Source organism: Scyliorhinus canicula, chromosome 6, assembly GCF_902713615.1.
Source record: "Scyliorhinus canicula chromosome 6, sScyCan1.1, whole genome shotgun sequence".
Taxonomy (NCBI): domain Eukaryota; kingdom Metazoa; phylum Chordata; class Chondrichthyes; order Carcharhiniformes; family Scyliorhinidae; genus Scyliorhinus; species Scyliorhinus canicula.
Window position 1 is genome coordinate 172769728 of NC_052151.1, and position 22597 is coordinate 172792324.

The 22597-nt window shown below is 43.8% G+C and overlaps 1 protein-coding gene across 3 annotated transcripts in view; it reads left to right on the forward strand.

Moving 5' to 3' along the window:
* lrrc1 (leucine rich repeat containing 1) overlaps positions 1 to 22597 on the forward strand; it is a 281388-nt gene that overhangs the window by 38790 nt on the left and 220001 nt on the right. For all 3 annotated transcript variants that reach the window (XM_038800456.1, XM_038800454.1, XM_038800457.1), the window contains exon 2: positions 13658 to 13775. In XM_038800456.1, coding sequence (XP_038656384.1) covers positions 13658 to 13775 — 118 coding nt within the window. The remainder of the gene's footprint in view (positions 1 to 13657; positions 13776 to 22597) is intronic.

The following is a 22597-nucleotide window of genomic DNA, read 5'->3' on the forward strand; positions in this document are numbered from 1 at the left end:
TTCAAAGCACTGTCAATGTGGTAATATAGGTACGATGATGGACGGATTGTGCACAGCAATATCCCACTACCAGCAATCAGACGATGACAGAGATAATCTGTTTCAGTGATGTTGGCTGAGGGATAAATATTGGCCAGGGCACCTGGGAGAACTCTCCTTTTGCAAAATAGTGCTCTATGATTTTTTAAATCACGAGAGGGCAGACTGGCTGGTTGTTTGATATCTCATTCCAACGACTTGCGACAGTGTAGCATTATGGAACATAGAACATACAGTGCAGAAAGAGGCCATTCGGCCCATTGAGTCTGCACAGACCCACTTAAGCCCTCACTTTCACCCTATCCCCGTCCTCTCAGCATTGCACTCGAGTGTCAACCTAGTTTATCCTCAAGGTCCTGAAGTGGAACTTGAACTCACAACATTCAACTTACTTGAAAGTTTTACCACTGAGGTGTGGATGACACCTAAAAAGTGCAAGAAAAGACATGGGTAGTGGAGTTCTGGATGAGCTGAAATTCATGAGGTTTAGAAGATGGGAGACTAGCATAGTGAATATTGAAATAAAGTCGAGAGATGACATGGGTAAACATTTTGACATCAGATGGGCAGAGATGGGCAGAGACTGGCAATTTAAACAAGTGGAAATAGCCATCTTGGTGACGGAAAACAAAAAGGGGTCAGAAACCTGAGGTACGATGTCCAGCATAGGAAAAGAAAGAAGGACAGAACTTGCATTTATATGGTGCCTGTCATATCACTGGGGGTAAATTAAAGTTTTGTCAGTGAACCGTGCAGCCAATTTGTGCACAGCCAGGTCCCATAAGAAGCAATGAGACAAGGTCAGCAGATAATTAATTCCGACAAAGGGTTGGTCATCATTGTAATGCAACAACCTAGTGATGCATAATCTACATGACTGAAAGGAGGTGAAATATTTGTAATATTACTTCCACATCCTCAAGATGCAAGCATTTTGAGTTTTTCCTTCTCTAAAACTTAGTCTGGTGCATTTGCTCAATTTGCAAATATTTCAGTATCTTTTAGTTAATTCCCCTTCCTTTGATCTTGCTTATTTACATGGTAGATATCCTACTGTGCAGCAGTGTTGCCTTGGGAGAGTGTCCCACTTGCCAAGCTTCGAATGGTACCTGAATGGAAAGTCTCCACAGTCTGGGATTGCCTGATTAGCCGACTGGTTGAATTGGAGGACAGCACTGAATACCTTGCATAAAAATTCTTACTCTAATCAAGATCAGAACTTTGATTTGATGACAACTTGTATAAAAAGACAAAAAAGCGTTTTTGAATCTTATCTATTTATTTCTCAATGCTGTTGGTTGTTTTGTGCATGGTCTCACAATTCACTCTGCGTATTGCACCTTGCCAGGACTCTGGAAACTCTAACTTTTGCAATGCGTCTCTCTTTCCCTGTCGCTTTCTTGCACGCGCTTACTCCGGCAAAATATCTCCTCTGGACGGAACTCCGCAGGTTCCTTTTTACATGGTTGTCGTGTGATGTGGGTTGTGGTGCAGTCTGAAGGCTGGAGTTTCCACTTGACTTCTATGGAAATAAAAATTCCATGATGCATCTCGCACGCACAGTTTTTCCGCACCAGATGAGAATCTGCAGCGCCAGGTGTAATTTTCAACTGGAGTCTCGGGTTGCATTCACAAGAGGAGGCCCATTTAAGGGAAACCTACGGCAGGCATTTTTTAATGGTAAATGACCAGTTTTGTGCAGGAGTAGTTGAGTGCCGTTTTAGAAAATAGCGTCATTCCATTAATTATGCATAAGTGGTGTTTGGAGTTGCACACTGGCTGGACTGAAGAAGAAATTTAAGAAGTTTGTGAAGATTTGCTGGTAGTGATAAAGTTTCAAAAATCAATTGTTCTGTTTGGTTTGCAAGCTGATCGTCTTATCACAGAATGATATAGTACAGGAGGGGAGTCCCTTTTACCCATCATGCCCTTTATGGAGCCATCCATCTAGTTTCACTCTCCTGCCCTTTCCCCATAGCTGTGCAACTTTTCCCCTTCAGGTATTTAAAATTCCCGTTTCAAAGTTACTATTCAATCTATTTCCACCAACCTTTTCAGGCATTCCAGATCATCATAACTGCTGCGTGTTTAAAAAAAAAAAAAAAATCCTCATGTCACCTCTGGTTTTATTGCCAATATCTTTAAATGTGTCCAGTAGTTTTTGACCATTATGCTCCTGGAAACAGTTTCTCCTTATTTATTCTATCTCAAATTCTACACAACTTAGAGGATGCCTCTCAAATCTCCTCCTAACTGCTTTGCCCTATGGAGAACAATCTTAATTCTCCAGTCCTTGCATAGAACTGGAATCCTTCGTCTGTGCTAGCATTCTGTTAAATCTCCTTTGCACACTCTTCGAGGCCCAGCATCCTTCTTGAAGTGTTGGTCTCTGAATTGGACACCGGATTTCAGCTGAGGCCTGTAGAGTGATTCATAACGCCTTTGCTTTTGCACTCCATTAATAAAGACAAGAACCTGTGTAGCTTCTCAACAAAGGTTTGTGCTCCTGCATATTTGTATAAAAATAAAATATATGAATATATAGCTATATATAATTGTACATAAATAAAATACTATGGAAGCTGGAAATCTGAAATCAAAAATAGAAAATGCTGGAAATACTCAACAGGCTTGGTTGCAGTCCGATGGAGTTGATGCTTCGGGTCAGTAATCTTTTATTCAGAACTGGGAAACCTTGCAGATTTAACTGGTTTTTAAGAAAGTACAAAGGCTGGGCAAGTGGGGAGGGGAGGAAAAAAACAATAGGTCTTGTCATAGAGTAGAAGGCAGCAGTGATTAAATGCCAGGTTTACAATGTCCCTTCTTATGCTTGCTATCAAAATTAATCACTTCGTACTGGGTTGAATTTCATCTGCTGTTATCACCAGCCTGACTACATCCCCCTCATTGTTTACTACATTTCAGTTTCAACTTTGAGAAGATGTACTGCATACCCAGGTTCACGTTATTTATACATACCAAACACAGGTCTCATCACCAATCCCTGGGGAACATGGCTGTGCATTTCCTTTCAGTCAGGAAAAACAACCACTTACCATTATTCTCACCTTTATGTACCTTTACAAATTCATTATTCATGCTCTTTAATCCCACGGGTTTTGATTTGATTTAATTTAATTTTTTTTAACTTTGAGTACCCAATTCATTTTTTCCAATTAAGGTGCAATTTAGTGTGGCCAATCTACCTCTCTTGCACATCTTTGGGTTGCGGGAGCAAAACCCACGCCAACGCGGGGAGAATGTGATCCAGAGCCGGGATCGATCAGTGCCGTGAGGCAGCAATGCTAACCACTACGCCACCGTGCTGCCCTGGGTTCTGATTTTATTAACAAGTCAAATATACCTCAGCAAATGCTTTTTGAAAATCCATGGGCTGAATTCTCCGTTCTGGAGACTGAATTCTCCGTTCTGGAGACTGAATTTTCTGTTCTGGAAACTATGTCCCCATGCTGGTGTAAAACTCCTGAAATCCGTGCAAAAACGTTAATCGAATTCCAAGCCCTGCAGGGGGCTAGCAGGGACCTGCAGTGAACCTCACAGCTTTTGATGCAGACACGGGCCCCTGCACTTCCAGGTTCGAGGCCGCGCATGCGCACGTCGGCGGCCTCCAGCCTCTGGAGAAAGACCTCTGGCAATGGCCCCCTGGCGGCGTGGCGTGCTCCACGGTGACGGCGATTTCCGGTGCCCGGAGAATCGCCGAACTGGCGGTGTGTCCGATTACAGTGTCAAATTCGGTTCTCTGCCCTGGCTCCAGCTGCGATTTCAGCGTCGGGCTGCGGAGACTCCAGCCCCATGTATGCATCAACCTTATTCCCCTCATCCATCCTCTGCATTACTTCATCAAAGAGCTTGGATCAATTTAGCCAATCCATGTTGACTTTAATTTATTAGTCCATATTTTGCCAAATGCTAATTTATTTTATACCTGGAAACTTTCCTCATTGACTGACCTGTGGTTGCCGGGTTTATCCTCTACCCTTGCTTTAAACAGAGGTGTAATATTTGGCACCACGCAGACATTGATCAAATGGCCACCTCCTGCACTATAGTGCATCTGTGATATGTTCACATTGAGAAATTATGCCTAGAACCGCCACAATTTCAACCCATATTCCCTCAATAACCGAGGGTGAATTCCATCTGGACTGGGTGACTTTTCTACCTGGAAGACTGCTTGCATTTTATCTACTTTTATCCTGTCCATTATCTTTGCTGCTTCCTCCATGACTGCTATATTGGCTGTATCCTCTTGTTCAACCGCTGCTGAGCCTTCTTGATTGATTCCCACTCAAGTTGAAAGAGTTTATATGTTAAGGTGTTGATAGATTTGTTTTCTGCCCCATGACAATGAACCCTTTCGTTAGATATAATTGCTGTAAATGTGATGTGATGGCCAGATTCCAGATACATGCCTTTGAAGTATAAAGTGATTATTGCAGCAGTTGAATAAATTCAAACTTATTACACTCTTGTCACCCCCACACCCTCTTTTATTGATTTTATTGTCTTTCGTTTAATCAAAAAAATAAGTTCCTGTATCTTGTCAACTTCTCATCCTAGAATCGTAGAATGTACAATGGAGAAGGAGACCATTTGTCCCATCGAGTCTGCACCAGCCCTTGGAAAGAGCACCCAACCCAAGCCCACACCTCCACCCCCGTAACCCAGTAACCCCACCTAACGTTTTTTGAACACTAAGGGAAATTTAGCATGACCAGTCCACCTAACCTGCACATCTTTAGACTGTGGGAGGAAACCCACGCAGACATGGGGAGAGCATGCAAACTCCGCACAGACAGTGACTCAAGTGGGAATCAAACCTGGGACCCTGGTGCTGTGAAGCAACAGTGCTAACTACTGTGCTATTGTGCCGGACCTGTACTTTTCTCTTAATGTTAGTACCTCTGCTTCCATCGGCTATAATCATTTTGAACTTCCATGACAAAGCTTCTAACTGAGGCTAATAATTGTGCAGCATTCAATAAAGTTATATCAACATTTGCAGCGATTTGTTGACTGCATTAATGTTTTTGAAGTAAACATTTCCACAAAAGAGTAAAAACAGCACTATTGTACTTTTCAACCTTTTATGCTAAGAATTTTCCTTTGGCTTTCACACGCGCTTTTCTGAATTTGATACCGCTATGTCTAATAAGGTGTCCTTTATATCAACAAAGTTTAATTCCATAGCCAACGCACAATCTGCAGAAGTAGACCATCTGCTGTCACAAATTATTTTGATTGCAAATGTTTTCCATTTGCCTGCTCCAAGCGTGATTGCAGCATAATCCACCAATGCGTGGAAACCGAATCAAATGCATACACGTTTTGAACAAAGTTTAAAACAAAATGTACAGATCCCCCACAGCGTTCGGCTGCAGCGTTACAGATGAAATTCAAGGGGTGAGTGTAACATGGGATGAATAATGCACAGAGAATGGCATTGTTCTGTCTGGCTGGGTGGCATTGTTCTGTTTTGCTGGGTGGCATTGTTCTGTCTTGCTTGTAAATATGAATATTTTCCCGCGATATTTGCGGCATTATGACAATTCTGCCCATGACAATTTTTGATGTCCAAACCTAAATTTGCAATGATTTCTAAAATAGATGTATCCAGACACTCAAAAGTGTGGGATTGTAACTGGACAAGACAAATAAATTGTTCTATAACTTCCCCATCGTCGGTCGCACATCTTAAAAATAATAATTGGACCACGTGACTCACATCTAGTGTTGAATCAGTAATTATTTAATAGTATTTGGCATCTTAGTGAATTAGTTTCTGACTGCTCTGCCGTTATGGTGGTGAAGTCATCATAGGTTCTGTGCCTTTAAAAGTTGGTCTTCCCTGAGCCGTAACATTGATAACTTTTCAAATGCTCTTTGAGAAGCTCATCAAATTCACTGAGATATTCCAGGCTAAAAAATTCTCTCTCCGAATTGACAATGATGATTCATCGTGTCCTCTTGGAGGTCGAGCCATAGAAGACAGTGGTTTGATTGTGGCAACAATGCATCTCAATACTTTCCTCCAATAGGAAGTCGCCTTTTCAAATTGAGCTGAAAATGCAGCATCAATTCTTCCAGATAAGCTACATCTTTGAATGAGCTTTGGAAGTTTCATGATCAGCAATATCTCTTCCAACATTTCTCCACTTACTACTCGTCGATGAATGCTTGTTTCCCTTTACTAGGGGCAGAGAATCAGTTGCAAACATAACAGTGGACTGCCATTGAGGTTTACCGAGAAATTCACCAGTTTCAAATTTTTGTCATCCCACTTCTCTTCAACCTCAGAAAATATGACTTATGAAGACTTCTGACCTCAAACTCTTTTCTCAACTCTTTTCTCAAATTTTCGATTTTACTTATGCCTGGGGCTGGTTTAGCACAGGGCTAAAGAGCTGGCTTTTAAAGCAGACCAAGGCAGGCCAGCAGCACAGTTCAATTCCTGTAGTAGCCTCCCCGAACAGGCGCCAGAATGTGGCGACTAGGGTCTTTTCACAGTAACTTCATTTGAAGCCTACTTGTGACAATAAGTGATTTTCATTTCATTTTCATTTCATGTCTTCTGGTTTATTTAGTATGGAATATTCTATATCATACCCAGAGGAACAGATTATGGCCGTGAGACAATGTCTTCTGGGTAGGTTTCTTCCCTCACTTCAACGCAAGAAGTATCTTGTGGTTCCATTGCCATTTCAGATTCCACTTCTTTTTCAGGCAATTTATATTCTCTGAAATCGGCAAGTCTAATTCATCAGAAAATTCACCCATTCTGTTGCAAACAAGGGTGGCAATGAGTCCAGAGGTGGCGATTTTTGGGGTGTTGGAAGATCCGGGAGTCCAGGAGGAGAAAGAGGCAGATTAGAACAGTACAGCACAGAACAGGCCCTTCAGCCCTCGATGTTGTGCCGAGCAATGATCACCCTACTCAAACTCACCTATCCACCCTATACCCGTAACCCAACAACTCCCCCTTAACCTTACTTTTTAGGACACTACGGGCAATTTAGCATGGCCAATCCACCTAACCCGCACATCTTTGGACTGTGGGAGGAAACCGGAGCACCCGGAGGAAACCCACGCACACACGGGGAGGACGTGCAGACTCCGCACAGACAGTGACCCAGCCGGGAACCGAACCTGGGACCCTGGAGCTGTGAAGCATTGATGCTAACCACTATGCTACCGTGATGCCCCTTGCTACCGTGCTGCCCCCAATGTTCTGGCGTTTTCTTCCCTGGTAGCCCGGAGACAGATATTATTAGCTAAGTCGGGGGCCTGGTTAACCGACATGGCGCGCTTTCACGGCCTGGAGCAGATTAAGTTTGCCTTGAGAGGGTCAGGAGATGGCAACCATTCATCGACTTCTTTGCGGAGAATTAATCGTCAGCAAGGGGAGGGGGGCGTGGGAGGGACGGGTGTCGGCTTTTGCACTATGTTTATTGTTCTTTGTACACTGTTTTCAAACTGTTGTTTGTAATGCCAAAAAATACCTCATTAAAATTATTTGTTTTTTAAAAAAAAAGAAAATTCACCCATTCATTTGGTGGATGTAGATGAATGTGCAGTTTGTTGCACTGTTCAATACTTTGAACTTTTAAAAGTAAAATGACAAACTTTTTTTTTGGCCTAGGTTAGTCCTCTTGCCTCGTCTTCAATTTGCTGTGTTTTTGAGTCAGAGTCATAGGGTTTTAATGAATATGAAAGGCTTTTTGCCTTTCTCAGCCCTGGGGGTCGAGTCATCCCTGCTCCACTCGCTGCTCGGCGATGGCTATCCAGTCCCGACTGGCTGGCTGGCTCACCTCTTGTCTCGTGGCTTTATTTGCCAATTCGCCTGGTCCCAGCACCTGGTGCATCTCACCTCAACAACCTTGCCTCGTGCTGGCTGCCTGACTATGGCCTGCTCAGCCCTCCAAAGCCCTAGTCTGATGGAACCTCCTCTGCTCTCCATGATGATAGCTTGCTTCTGAGTTCCAACCAGCTGGCTGGCTCACCCACCACTCCCCTCGCGGATTTTCCAGCCAAACCGCCCAGTCCCAGGGGTGCCTTGCAGCTCACCTTGATGACCTTGCCTCACTGCTGGCTGCCTGGCTATGGCCTACCCAGCCGCATTCATCCCCGGCCTGGGGACCGAATCGTCACTGCTTTCCCCACTCCCACAATGGCTTGCTTCTGAATCTCTGCTGGATTGCTCACCTCTCCCCTCCCGCGTGACTTGTTTTGCCAATTCGCAAAAAATTAGTTAAATGAATACAGATCTTCACCTTGATTGCTACCTCTCTCCCTCCTCGTCACGTCAACATTCTCCAGTGTTTTCCCGCTTTAAGGGGACATAAATCAATTGGAGTCTGACGCTGTTCTGCATTGCCTGCTGATATGCTCAAATTCCCCTATTGATCAAGGCCATGTGCCTAGGCACGGTATGTTTTATTATAAATCCACCTCTGGCTAAGAGAATCATAGAAATAGAGTTTACACTGCAGAAGGAGGCCATTTGGCCCATCTAGTCTGCACCGGCCTCTGGAAAGAGCACCCTACTTAAACCCACACCTCCACCCTAACCCAGTAACCCCACCTAACGTTTGTTCGGACACTAAGGGCAATTTAGCATGTCCAATCCACCTAACCCACACCCGTACGGGCTGGTTTAGCTCACTGAGCTAAATCGCTGGCTTTTAAAGCAGGCCAGCAGCACGGTTTGATTCCCGTACCAGCGTCCCCGGACAGGCGCCGGAATGTGGCGACTAGGGGCTTTTCACAGTAACTTCATTGAAGCCTACTCATGACAATAAGCGATTTTCATTTCATCTTTGGATTGTGGGAGGAAACGGGAGCATCCGGAGGACACCCACGCAGACACGGGGAGAACGTGCAGACTCCGCACAGACAGTGACCCAAGCCGGGAATCGATCCTGGGACCCTGGAGCTGTGAAGCAACTGTAAATAGAGTTTACATTGCAGAAGCAGGCCATTTGGCCCATCTAGTCTGCACCGGCCTCTGGAAAGAGCACCCTACTTAAACCCACACCTCCACCCTATCCCTGTAACCCAGTAACCCCACCTAGCCTTTTTGTAAGGGCAATTTACCATGGCCAATCCACCTAACCTGCACATCTTTGGATTGTGGGAGGAAACCTAACAATGGGCTGAATATCCTTGACCATCCAGAAATACCTTGTGCACCCACTATCCTTTGATTCAGCAAGAGCACTGCTGTGCCCCACTTTTTACTCACAAATGCCTGTCCCAGAACAATGGAGAGGGTAATTTTGGATAAATGAGTTAGCTCTTTGTAAAATGATATTGTACTCTGCAACGTCAGATTTACCGTCTTTTAAATTCTCTCAACACCAGTGAAAACTAATCTGATTAATGCCCACACAGCCTTGAAAAATATACTTCCCAAGGGACTTTGCACTCTGTGAGGCCCAGAGTCATCCTTTCACTGTTATCATGCTTCCTGTGTAGACAAACAATTCCATTGAAGCAGCTGGTGATTTTACATGCGTCTTTGCAGGATGCAAGTTTTCGAGCCACTTGACTGAATGTCTGCTTATCATCATGGATTTTACGTTACGTTACCTTGATTAACTCCATTTGGACCTTGCTTGGTTAGAGCACAGTCATGGTGTAATCTGTAAAATAATAAGTATTAATTAGTGAAAGAGAAGTGAAAAGAGATGTAGGTCATGTACCATTATACATGAACAAACAGAACCCCAAAGTTGAATGGGATGATAATTGGTTCTCATGCAGTGATTCGGGCAGAAAAATCCAGATGATGAATGGATGTTAATACTTTTTTTCATTTTGGCAGTTGTTTTAGTTAACACAGCCTGACATAAAGGATTAATTGTCTCCTTCATAGCTTTGAAACTAGATGCACCAAAAATCTGTTAAAAAGCACGGTTAATTCGCATTTGTCTGTTTTAAAAATAAAGTTTTGTTTTTGCTAACCCTGTGAAATCTCCAATGGTATTTCGTCCAGTTTTAACCGGTTTTGATGTTTAATGCTCTTGTATCTAAGTAATCAAAGCCTTCACAACAAAGCTGCCTTGCAGTATACCCAGTGGACTGAGCCAGACAATTTGCTTATTGGATGGAAAAGAGCAATGGGGACCGTTTGAATTGATTTTTATGCCAATTGAGTCTGCAGTGTATGTAGCAAGTGTGAAGAGATTTTGCTTGCCGAGGCAGTGCCGTATCTAGCTAGCTGATTCTTGGGCTCGTGACCTGATTCTTGAGTTCTTACACGTTATTTACTTTCAATCTGAGCACGAGGCAATACTTGGCAGCGATTTTTCCTTTGAAAGGCTTGAAACGTTTAATACAAAAAGCAAAATACTGCAGATGCTGGAAATCTATAATAATCTTTATTGTCACAAGTAGGCTTACATTAACACTGTGATGAAGTTACTGTGAAAATCCCCTCGTCGCCATATCCTGGCGCCTGTTCGGGTACACAGAGGGAGAATTCAGAATGTCCAATTCACCTAACAAGCATGTCTTTCGGGATTTGTGGGAGGCAACTGGAGCACCCGGAGGAAACCCACGCAGACACAGGGAGAGTGTGCAGACTCCGCACGGGCAGTGATCCAAGCCGGGAATTGAACCTGGGACCCATGCGTTGTGAAGCAACAGTGCTAACGACTGTGCTACTGATTAAAATAAAAAGAAATGTTGCAAATTCTCAGCCGACCGGGTTTGCATCTGTGGCAAGAGAAACAGTTCGACTGTTTCTGGGCTGTGACCACTCTAACTTCTTGTTCTTTTGAAATGTAACCAGGTTTTGAGCATGTGAAAAAGGGGGAGGGGTGATGTTGGAAGAAGAACAAAAGAGAAGGTCTGTATTAAGATGGAGGGCCAAAGAAATTAAAGGACAAAATAATCGGAATTGCTTGGCCAAAAGGAATGATAATAGGACAAGTAAAGAAACAAAAGATGTGTCCAGAGCAGGTGTGACTGGCAGGATATCAGCCATCCGGATACAAGAGAAACAAGATAAGTGCGAAATGAGAGAAAATAAAATTTGTAAGCATGTGGCTGGGATAGAAAGGTATTGGATTTCAGAAAACAGAGTTTGAAGAAAAATTAAAGGTAAGATGAAAACCAAATGATGTGGGTTGGATTTCACGGTTCTCTGTGTATCACTGCGTCATAAAATATTTGTAGCTGGCGTGCCAAGGGAGGGATGCCAATTCTCAACATACAGCAGGATGCATTATGAGGAATCAGTGAATTGCTTGTTGGGGAATATATTGGGCGCTCACTATGCCTCCTTTCAAGAAAATATTTGTGAATTAACAGATAACAACATGTAGTGATGCTTTTACACTTCTCCTGACTCCCTCCAAATTGCTATGCAGTTAAATCTATTGCGAATTGTGTGCAAGGTCTGACGTTCTTTTTATCGAGTAATGTATCATTATTGCTTTGATGTTTAGCATAATCAGGTGTGGTGGGGATGCAGTTGTCAAAGAGCTTGCTGAAACTTCAAAAGGGATCACCATCATGTCATTGCAAGAATGGTTGGATTTTCAGCTTCTGTTCTCCGTGGCATTCGAGGTGGAGTTGAATAGAGCTCCATAAGTTTGACAAGAGTCATTGAACTCTAGCTCTTTTCTCTCCCGACAGGTGCTGCCAGACCTGCTGAGATTTTCCAGCATTTTCTCTTTCGTTTCAGAGCTCCATAAATCATGTCCACAAACACTGGAGATGATATCAGAACAGAGTACCGTTAATGTCGTGCATTTGACTACTTGCACCTCACGTTTTATACCTTATGCTCTTGCTTCTGAAGATCATTATATTTATAAACCTATTTACACAGCTCTGTACAAAGTGTAATATTTGGTGCATTTTGAATTTACTAATATGCAGTTCTTCAGTGACCAGTTTATCATGATCAGGATTAATTATTAGGTTTTGTTTACATTAAATCATGATAACAGATAGTTAAATCTGTTTATAAGAGCTTACGGAAATAGGCTTGTTGTTCGTGTCAGGCAGGGGTGTTTAAGAAGACCTGAAAGGTAGCAATAGATTAATGGCATGTCTTTGATGCCATAAATATGGTTAATGAAAGCCAAATCTGTAATTGTACTGAGAGGCGACATTGAGTCTTGGTTTAATGTAATGTACGTTCTTGGAGCTTAATTAAAGGATCCGTGTTCTGCGTGTAGTTTGTACTAATTCTGATCCTGGCGTGCTTTATTTACCACTGGATGTTGAAAGTTGAAATTGTGCCATTTCCCATTGCCGACATCAAGAATGAAATCCAGGGAGACGCCTTTGAATTTGGGCATGCTGAAGAAATAAGTTTGAGGAATGCTGCTAATTATTTTGGGCATGTAAACAAATTATTAGCAAGCGTACATGTGACGGCTGCCAACTCTCATCAAACTGGAAATAGTGCTGGTAAAAATCCCCACAAGTGGTAGTATTAGCAATGTATGTTTTGTATGTGCTTATTTTAAGTGTAGCAGGGTTGCTGTGTTGTCATTTGGGAGGTATGACACCATGTAGGAGCATAATAGAATATATGGAATTTGTGGGTGGGTGCTGCTCGAGTTGGCAATGTACTATTGCCAGAAAGATCAAATCTGAACAGGTCTGACAGCATCTGTGGAGAGAGAACAGAGCTTAGGCTTCGAGTCTGGATAATACTTTGTCAGAGCTCTGATGAAGAGTCATCGAGGCGTGAAACACGAGCGTTGCTCTCTCTCCATTAATACTGCTGAGATTTTCCAGCATTTTTTGTTTTTGTTTCAGATTCCAGCATCTTCAGTAATTTGCTTTTATGCCATAAAGATAGTTGGGTGTCAATTGTGACACAGTTAGTAACTCCTGGGGCAGCAGGTTTGAGTCCCATTCCAGAGATGACTTCGCAAAAAGCTAAACTATGAAAATCCAGTGCTGTGCTGACGGATTCATAGAATTTACAGTGCAAAAGGGGGCCATTCAGCCAATCAAGTCCCCACCGGCTCTTCGAAAGAGCACCCAACTTTTTTTTTTAAATTTAGAGTACCCAATTATTTTTTTTTCCAATTAAGGGGCAATTTAGCATGGTCAATCCACCTGCTCTGCACACCTTTTGGGTTGTGGGGGTGAAACCCACGCAGACACGGGGAGAATGTGCAAACTCCACACGGACAGTGATCCAGGGTCGGGATTCAAACCTGGGTCCCCGGCACCGTAGGCAGAAATGCTAACCACTGTGCCACCGTGCTGCCCTAGAGCACCCAACTTAAGCCCACACCTCCATCCTATCTTTGTAACCCAGCAACCCCATCTAACCGAAGGGCAATTTAGCATGGCCAATCCACCTAACCTGCACATCTTTGGACTGTGGGATTGCTGCACTGTCAGACGTGCTGTTTTACAGATGAGTCATTAAATCGAGGCTTCAACCCCTCTGCCACGTGGACGTCACAGATCCCATGGCGCTATTTTGAAGATGAGCAAGGCGATCTTTACAATGAACTGGCCAACTGGGTTTTGAGCGTTTGGAAACAAAAGCATACTTTTATTTGGTTACAATTTTGTTTGTTTTTTTTCAAATTATTCATATCTTTTTTTCTTGTCATTTCAGCCATTTTTTCAACTTGTGAAGTTACGGAAACTTGGACTAAGTGACAACGAAATCCAACGACTTCCTCCAGAAATAGCAAACTTCATGCTGTTAGTCGAGTTGGATCTGTCCCGAAATGGTAATCTATAGGAGTGAGCTCTGTATTTTTAACAATATTGTGCTGTCGTCCACGTTCGTTGAACATTTGGACTGAGTTGGTCCTTTAATCTTTAATTTTCGATCTTCCCTGCTTCCTTGTCTTCATTCCATTCGTTTGTTCCCTGGTTTCTGTTTCTTCATGTAAAAAAAATATTTCGTGCAGTTCAGTTACAATGAGGTGACAAGACTGTTAGCTTTCCGTCTTTACTATTATTTAGCATTAGTAAAACATGTACACAACCTGAACTCCAAGGGTGAGGTAAAAGTGACTACTTTTGACATCAGGGAACTCTTTATCTAGCACAAAGGAAGACGGTTGCGGTAGGTTAAAGTGAATTATACCTGCTCCTGGACACTGGTTGCAGGACTTTATCAAGGCAGTATCCTAGGCTCAACCATTGGTGGGTGTAGGAGCAGACGAACATTGGGTTATATGTGCACAAATCATTGCCGTTGTCGGAGCGGGTTGAGAAAGTAGTTAATAAAGCATACAGGATCCTGGAACTTGTAAATAGGGGAATAGAGCAATGTTTTTTAAAGTGGGGGTCCCAGCCCCCACGGGTGGGTCGCAGGATGATGCAAAATGGGTCCAAAAGGTCTCCAAAAATGATCCCCAGGATCATTTTTCCCCCCTGGGTGAATTCTGGCTGCAGTGCAGTGTGTGGCCACATGAGGCTGATGTAGAGGCCAGTGCCGTGGACTTTCTGCCTCCCCGAGTCACTTTTATAGTCACCGTCACCGACAGCAACCACTCCCATTTCTGCAGCAGCTCATCAGCCAGGTTAGTCAGCAGTTGTATCTACAACTGCATCTCCCACCCAAAACCAAGTGACTGCTAACTGGAATATGCTTCCACAAGCACGCCAAGTCAGTAACTCATAGCAGGAATACTCCCTTACACTGGTTCAAGCAGATAATTCCTGTGTATCCTGTGGGGATCTCCCCACCTTTCAATTAGCCCATTGTCACAAAGCTGATTTATGTTTAATACCTAGGGCGACGGGTGTGGGTTTGGGAACTTCATCCATCCCAGTCAGTGGGGAAATGCATCTGTTCAAGTACAGCTCATGGGAAGTCACTCACCTGATGAAGGAGCTGTGCTCCGAAAGCTCGTGATTCTAAATAAACCTGTTGGACTTTAACCTGGTATTGTAGGACTTCTTGCTGTGCCCACCCCAGTCCAAAGCCAGCATCTCCACATCATGACTACTAAGGATGTGCAGGTTAGGTTACGGGACAGGGCAGGTTGTGCAGGAGAGTAGGACTAGGTAGAGTGCTCTTTCGAAGGGTCGGTGCAGACTCGATGGGCCGGAGGCCTCCTGCATTGTAGGGATTCTATGATTCTGTGATCTTCTACAGTGAGGACAAACACACATTACCTGTTCAAAACTTCTGCCATTTCCTTGTTTCCCATCATGAAATGAAATGAAAATCGCTTATTGTCACGAGTAGGCTTCAAATGAAGTTACTGTGAAAAACCCCTAGTCGCCACATTCCGGCGCCTGTTCGGAGAGGCTGGTATGGGAATTGTACCGTGCTGCTGGCCTGCCTTGGTCTACTTTAAAAGCCAGCGATTTAGCCCTGTGCTGAACCAGCCCCTTTCCAGTCTCATCCTCTGAGGAACCAACGCTCACTTTAGTTACATTTTTCCTATTTAATTCTTGTAGAAAATCTTACTATTTGTTTTCGTATTTCTCTCTAACCTTCTCTCATTTTTTAACTTCTTTCTCCTTATTTACTAATTCTTTGCTAATTTCAAAAATGTTTCTAATCTCTGATCTATGACTAAATCTTTTTTATAATTTGTTACTATCTTTAACTTCCTTAGTTGGCCAGAGGGGATGGGTGTGTCCTTTTCCTACAGTCTTTCTTTCTTACCAGAAATATGACTTTGCTGAGAGTTATGGAATATCTCTTTAAATATCTGTCACTGTTTCTCTACTGTCCTACCGTTTAACCTATTTTCAAGTTCACATTTGCCAACATTGTCCTTCTTTGTAATTGCCGTTATTTCAGTTCAAGACACGAGACACGGACCCACACTTCTCACCCTTCTCTCTTTCACTCTGCATGCGAAATCCAATCTTGTTATGATCACTGCTACTGAGAGGCTCTTTTACTAAACTGTAATTAATTAAACCTAGTGACAGTGTACACGGTGACGTTAAAGGTCCAAAGAAGACAAAATCTTTATTCTACCAGTATGTGAATGGGGAAGCAGCTCAAGAACGATTGTTCAATCAACAACATTTGCTGTACATATTTGTACATTTTCAATGTGCTTGTTGCTCAGGTATCCAGTTTGTCATATGACACAAATGATACTAGACAATTGCAATATCAATGCCTCGTTAGAAGACTAGACTGGTCTCTATTCGGAATAAACACTTCCTTTGTAAAGCGAATCACACCCATGTTAGAGTGACCCTATTTCTTTGTGAATGCAAATCAAATTTCTATTCACAGCAATGATCTCTTTTAACTCTTAACGAGTTTTCAGATTACATACATTATTACAGTTATGCCTCTTTGTGTAGCTAAATTGGTCTGAGCAGATATGTTTTTAGCCCTTTGAACCTCTCCAGCTTTTGTCACCGGTACACTGAACTCCCAGCCTGCTGTGTACCTATATACCTTTCGCATATCTGTCTAGTTGTCTAATTAATTTCTGTGCTAATGTAGAAGTCCCCATTATTTCTTCTTGTACATCCCATCCTACAGTGTAGTTATGTTAGGAAACCTATAAAACTACTCCCTCGAGCGACCTTTCGTCTTTGCTATTTCTTATCTCTACTTCACCCAATTCTACATCTTGATCTTTAAACTAAAATTTCTCTCACCATTGTACTGAAGACCTTCTAGGCTGGCATTGTAGTGATGACTGAGGGGGGAGGGGAGGGGAATGGGCAGCAGCAATTGCAGTGTAAAACAGCAGAGGGGAATTCTGCAGCAAATTGTGCTTGGAGACTGTTCCTAGATCCTCTAGCTGACAGTACCTCTGAGGCTGACGGCTAATGTGCTCTTGATGATTTACAGGGAGCTCCTTGATGATGCTAAGTCTCTCGAGTTGATTCAAAGAACAAAGAAAAGTACAGCACAGGAACAGGCCCTTAGGCCCTCCAAGCCTGTGCTGACCATGCTGTCCGTCTAAACTAAAATCTTCTACACTTCCTGGGTCCGTATCCCTCTATTCCCATCCTATTCATGTATTTGTCAAGATAAACATCTCTATTGTCCCTGCTTCCACCACCTCCTCCGGCAGCAAGTTCCAGGCACCCACTACCCTCTGTGTAAAAAAACTTGCCTCATACATCTCCTCTAAACCTTGCCCCTCGCACCTTAAACCTATGCCCCCTAGTAATTGACCCCTCTAACCTGGGAAAAAGCCTGTGACTATCCACTCTGATTATGCCCCTCATAATTTTGTAGACCTTTATCAGGTCGTCCCTCAACCTCCAATTCGAGAAGAACTGCAGCTGAAGCAGAGCTCCATTGACACTGATCTGAACCAAACAGTGGTCAACAGCACCAGTCTTCCTGAAACATTAAGGGGTTGGTTTAGAGCAGTGGCCTAAACAGCTGGCTTGTAATGCAGAACAATACCAGCAGCGCGGGTTCAATTCCCGTACCGGCCTTCCTGAACAGGCGCTGTAATGTGGCGACTAGGGGCTTTTACAGTAACTTCATTGAAGCCTATTTGTGACAATAAGTGATTGTTTTATTATTGACATGAATCAGTAGCTAGTGACACCAAGTGGGAAAAATGCCAGTCCACTTCAGCTATCTGTTGTGTTATTCTTGAAGGAGGAATTGGAGGTGACGTTAGTGAGGCAAAACAACTTTTGTGAATGCGCTTTGCCACTCTTTTGAAGTCTCTTTGTTTGAGTTGTTTTGTTGAAGTTCTTGATCGGAAGTTTCAAAGAAGCAAGGTATCTGGTGTATCTTTGTCGATGATGTCTCATGACTGTTTATTGCTCGCAAGAGTTGAGTGTTATCCAAATGAACTTATTTCTTGCAACTGTTTTGACTCTGGTTTGTGTTATGCAACACTGCAGAAACATGTACCTTTATTCTGGTTCCTTCTCCCTTGGACCAGTTTTTGACAGAACACCAAGGTTGATGGGATTGTTGGCTTTAAAAATGCTGGTTCTGCTCCCAAGTTCAGTATTATACATAGTTCTGGGCATCGCACATTAGCAAGGATGATAAGGCATCAGAAACAGAGTGGAAATAATTCACAAAAATGGTTTCAATGTTGAGTAACTTCAACCACATGGATAGATTGGAGAAGCCGGGTCTGTCCTGTTTGGAGAAGAGATGGCTGAAAGGAGATTTGTTCGAGGACTCTGGACAGGGTAGAGATGGAGACCCCGTTCTCAATGGTGGAAGGATCGAGAGCCAGAGGGCACAGATGTTGAGGTAATTGGCAAAAGAAGCAATAGCAACATGAGGACTTATTGTTTTCAATACAGCATGTGGTTAGGATTGGGAATACGCTGCCCAAGAGTGTGTTGAAGGCAGGTTCAATCAGGGCTTTCATTATCTGAAGAGGAAAGTTTTGCAAGATCACGGGGGAAGCGCAGGAGTGTGGCACGAGGTGAATTGCTCTTGCAGAGCGTCAGTAAAGACTCCACCTCCTTCTGCCTGTAACAATTACTGTAACAGCATTAAATAAGAGGACAGCAAGGTAGCACAAGTGTCTAGCACTGTGGCTTCACAGCACCAGGGTCCCAGGTCCGATTCCCCGCTGGGCCACTGTCTGTGCGGAGTCTGCACGTTCTCCCCATGTCTGAGTGGGTTTCCTCCGGGTGCTCTTTCCTCCCACAGTCCAAAGATGTGCAGGTTAGGTAGATTGGCCATGATAAATTGCCCTTAGTGACCAAAAAGGTGAGGAGGGGTTATTGGGTTACGGGGATAGGGTAGAAGTGAGGGCTTAAGTGGGTCGGTGCAGACTCGATGGACCGAATAGCCTCCTTCTGCACTGTATGTTCTATCTTTAATGCCTAAATAAAAATACTTTGAATTTCTTTTGTGTGGGAAAGTTTTTTGTGATTACACAAGCTAGATAGTAAAGAAAATTGTGAAGAGGGCATACGGAAGCTACAAAAGGATATAGATAACGTGAGTGGGCAAAGATCTAGCAAATGGAATATAATGTGGAAAAGGGGGAAATTCTCCATTTTGGCAGGAAGAATGAAAAAGAGGCCTACTTATCTAAACGGTGAGAATTGCAGAGGTCTGAGATTCAGAGAGATCTGGGTGTCCAAGTGCATGAATCAGAATTGGTTAGTATAGGGGTGGCACAGTGGTTAGCATTTCTGCCTACGGCGCTGAGGACCCGGGTTTGAATCCCGGCCCTGGGTCACTGTCCGTGTGGAGTTTGCATGTTCTCCTCGTGTCTGCGTGGGTTTCACCCCACAACCCAAAGATGTGCAGGGTAGGTGGATTGGCCACGCTAAATTGCCCCTTAATTGGAAAAAATAATTGGGTACTTTAAATTTTTTAAAAAAAGAAAAAAAAAAGAATTGGTTAGTATATAGGTAAGGCAAGTAATTCAGAAATCTAATAGAATGCTACTGTTTATTAGTAAGGACATTACAGGGCATTGGTGCGACCACACCTGGAGTATTGTGCAAATCAGAGTTTCCCAAATATTTCCCAAGCGTATTGACGGAACCCCGAGAAACATTCTAATTGTGTTCAGGCGTTGAACCACACAAAAAAGATTATTTCACAGTAGCTACAAAAATACCAAAACAAATTTATTAAAATATTTTGTATTTCTTGTAAGTGTACATTTACTATAATGAAAAAGTTATTATATTCAACAACTTTTATCTTTTTAAAAATATCCATTTATTGCGATTTTGCAATATTTTACAAAATCTGCAACACACAAACAAAAGCAGAAAGCTAGCTGTAGGTATTAATACAAAGAACAAAGAAAATTACAGCACAGGAACAGGCCCTTCGGCCCTCCCAGCCTGCGCCGATCCAGATCCTTTATCTAAACCTGTCTCCTATTTTCCAAAAGAACAAAGATAATTACAAATGTACAATACAAAATAATAATCATTATATACTTATAAACAAATCAACACTGGACGAATCAAGGACAAAATCCCCAACATATTCCCTTCATGGATGTAGGGCCCCACCAAAACAGGCTACAGGCAACACCGCAGATCGGGGGCCTCACGGTAGCATGGTGGTTAGCATCAATGCTTCACAGCTCCAGGGTCCCAGGTTCGATTCCTGGCTGGGTCACTGTCTGTGTGGAGTCTGCACGTCCTCCCCGTGTGTGCGTGGGTTTCCTCCGGGTGCTCTGGTTTCCTCCCACAGTCCAAAGATGTGCGGGTTAGGTGGATTGGCCATGCTAAATTGCCCGTAGTGTAAGGTTAATGGGGGGATTGTTGGGTTACGGGTATACGGGTTACGTGGGTTTAAGTAGGGTGATCATTGCTCGGCACAACATCGAGGGCCGAAGGGCCTGTTCTGTGCTGTACTGTTCTATATCATATCCATAGCTTGAAAACAGAGGAAAGAAAAGAATATCCTGAGAATCCCAGAACTAACAGGGCAAATTAAACTCTTCTCCAGGCCTAGAACAGATCACCGTAATATAATTACAGAATGAGGAGAGGACTGGGCACCACCGACCATCAATTCCAGCCAAACAAATCCCAATTTAACGCGACCAATCCACCTACCCTGCACATCTTTGGGTTGAGGGGGGGGTGAGACCCACGCAGACACGGGGAGAATGTGTAAACTCCACACGGATAGTGACCCAGGGCTGGGATCGAACCCGGGTCTTCTGCACCGTGAGGCATCAGTGCTAACCACTGTGCCACCCATTTGTCATCCGCTTCTAAAAAAGCTTTGCTGAGGCCGTCTACGATTTTCAGCTCCTGTGACAATAGTTTCATTAAGGGCTTTGTGGGTGTTACGGGAAGTTGAATGCAATCACCCCTATTGGTTTGAAAAGAATGTTGAGGAACTTGGTCAACGTGTCTTGATCAGACAACTTTAGTAAATACTCATCCCACTCCTTTTAAAAATTATTTATGGAATCGGCTCTCACTTCAGCTTCAGATTCCGACAACGGAGTGGAAATGTTTCACCTCATCTCCCCTCCAGATCTTTTACCAATAATTTTCAATCTGTGACCCCTAATTATTGACCCACTCACCATCTGTGACCTCTAATTATTCACCCACGAGGCAGCACGGTGGAGCAGTGGTTAGCATTGCTGCCTCCCGGCTCTGGGTCGTTGTCCATGCGGAGTTTGCACATTCTCCCCGTATTTGCATGGGTTTAGCCCCCACAACACAGGGTAGGTGGATTGGCCATGCTAAATTGCCCCTTAATGGGATAAAAAAATTGGTTACTCTAAATTTATTTTAAAAACATTATTGACCAACTCACCATCTGTGACCTCTAGTCGTTGACCCACTCAACGCAGGGTGTTTTTTCTGTATTCAACCTTTTTTTTTTAATAAACATTTTATTGGGGTATTTTTGGTATTGTAACAACAACAAAACAAACAATGTACATGAAACTAGAAACAGTGCAAAAACCGTCTCCCTTCCTTACAGGTCCCACCTTTATTAACCCCCTACTCTAAGCTAAACTTCTGCTGACGATTAATTTTCCGCAAAAAAGTCGATGATCAGTTGCAACCTGAAATGAAAATGAAAATCGCTTATTGTCACGAGTAGGCTTCAATTAAGTTACTGTGAAAAGCCCCTAGTCACCACATTCTGGCGCCTGTCCGGGCGCCCTCCGGGCGAACCCTAACAGTGACCCTCTCAAGGCGAACTTGATTTTCTCCAAACAGAGAAAGCTAGCCATGTCTGATAGCCAGGTCTCCGTCTTCGGGGGCTTTGAGTCCCTCCAAACTAATAGTATCCGTCTCCGGGCTACTAGGGAAGCAAAGGCTAGAATGTCTGCCTCTTTCTCCTCCTGGGTTTCCGGGTCTTCCGACACCCCGAAAATCACCACCTCTGGACTCAGTGCCACCCTTGTTTTTAACACTGTGGTCATGACATCTGCAAATTCTTGCCAAAATCCCCTAAACTTTGGACATGTCCAAAACATGTGGCATGTCCAAAACATGTGGACATGGTTCACTGGTCCTCCCGCACATCTTGCACACCTGTCTTCCACCCCAAAGAATCTGCTCATCCGCGCCACTGCCATGTGAGCCCGGTGCACAACCTTGAATTGTATCAGGCTGAGCCTGGCGCATGTTGCGGACGCATTGACTCTACTCAATGGGTTCGCTCATAGACCATCCTCTATCTCTCCTCCCAGCTCCTCCCCCCACTTGCGCTTCAGCTCCTTGGTCTGCGTCTCCTCTGACCTCATAAGTTCCTTATAAATGTCAGAGACGCTCCCTTCTCCAACCCACCCCCTGGAAATTACCCTGTCCTGAATCCCCCTTAGCGGTAGAAGCGGGAAGGTTGACACCTGTTTACGTAGGAAGTCCCGCACCTCCAGATACCGGAATTTGTTTCCCCTCGCCAACTCAAACTTCTTCTCCAGCGCCCTCATACTCGGAAAGCACCCCTCTATAAACATATCCCCCATCCTCTCAATCCCTGCTCTCCGCCATATCCGGAAACCCCCATCCATACTTCCCGGGGCAAACCGGTGATTAATACAGATTGGGGACCAGACCAATGCTCCCTCTGCTCCCACATGTCTCCTCCATTGCCCCCAAACTCTCAGGGCCATCACCACCACGGGGCTGGTGGGATACCGAGTCGGCGAGAATGGCAGAGGCGCAGTTACCAACA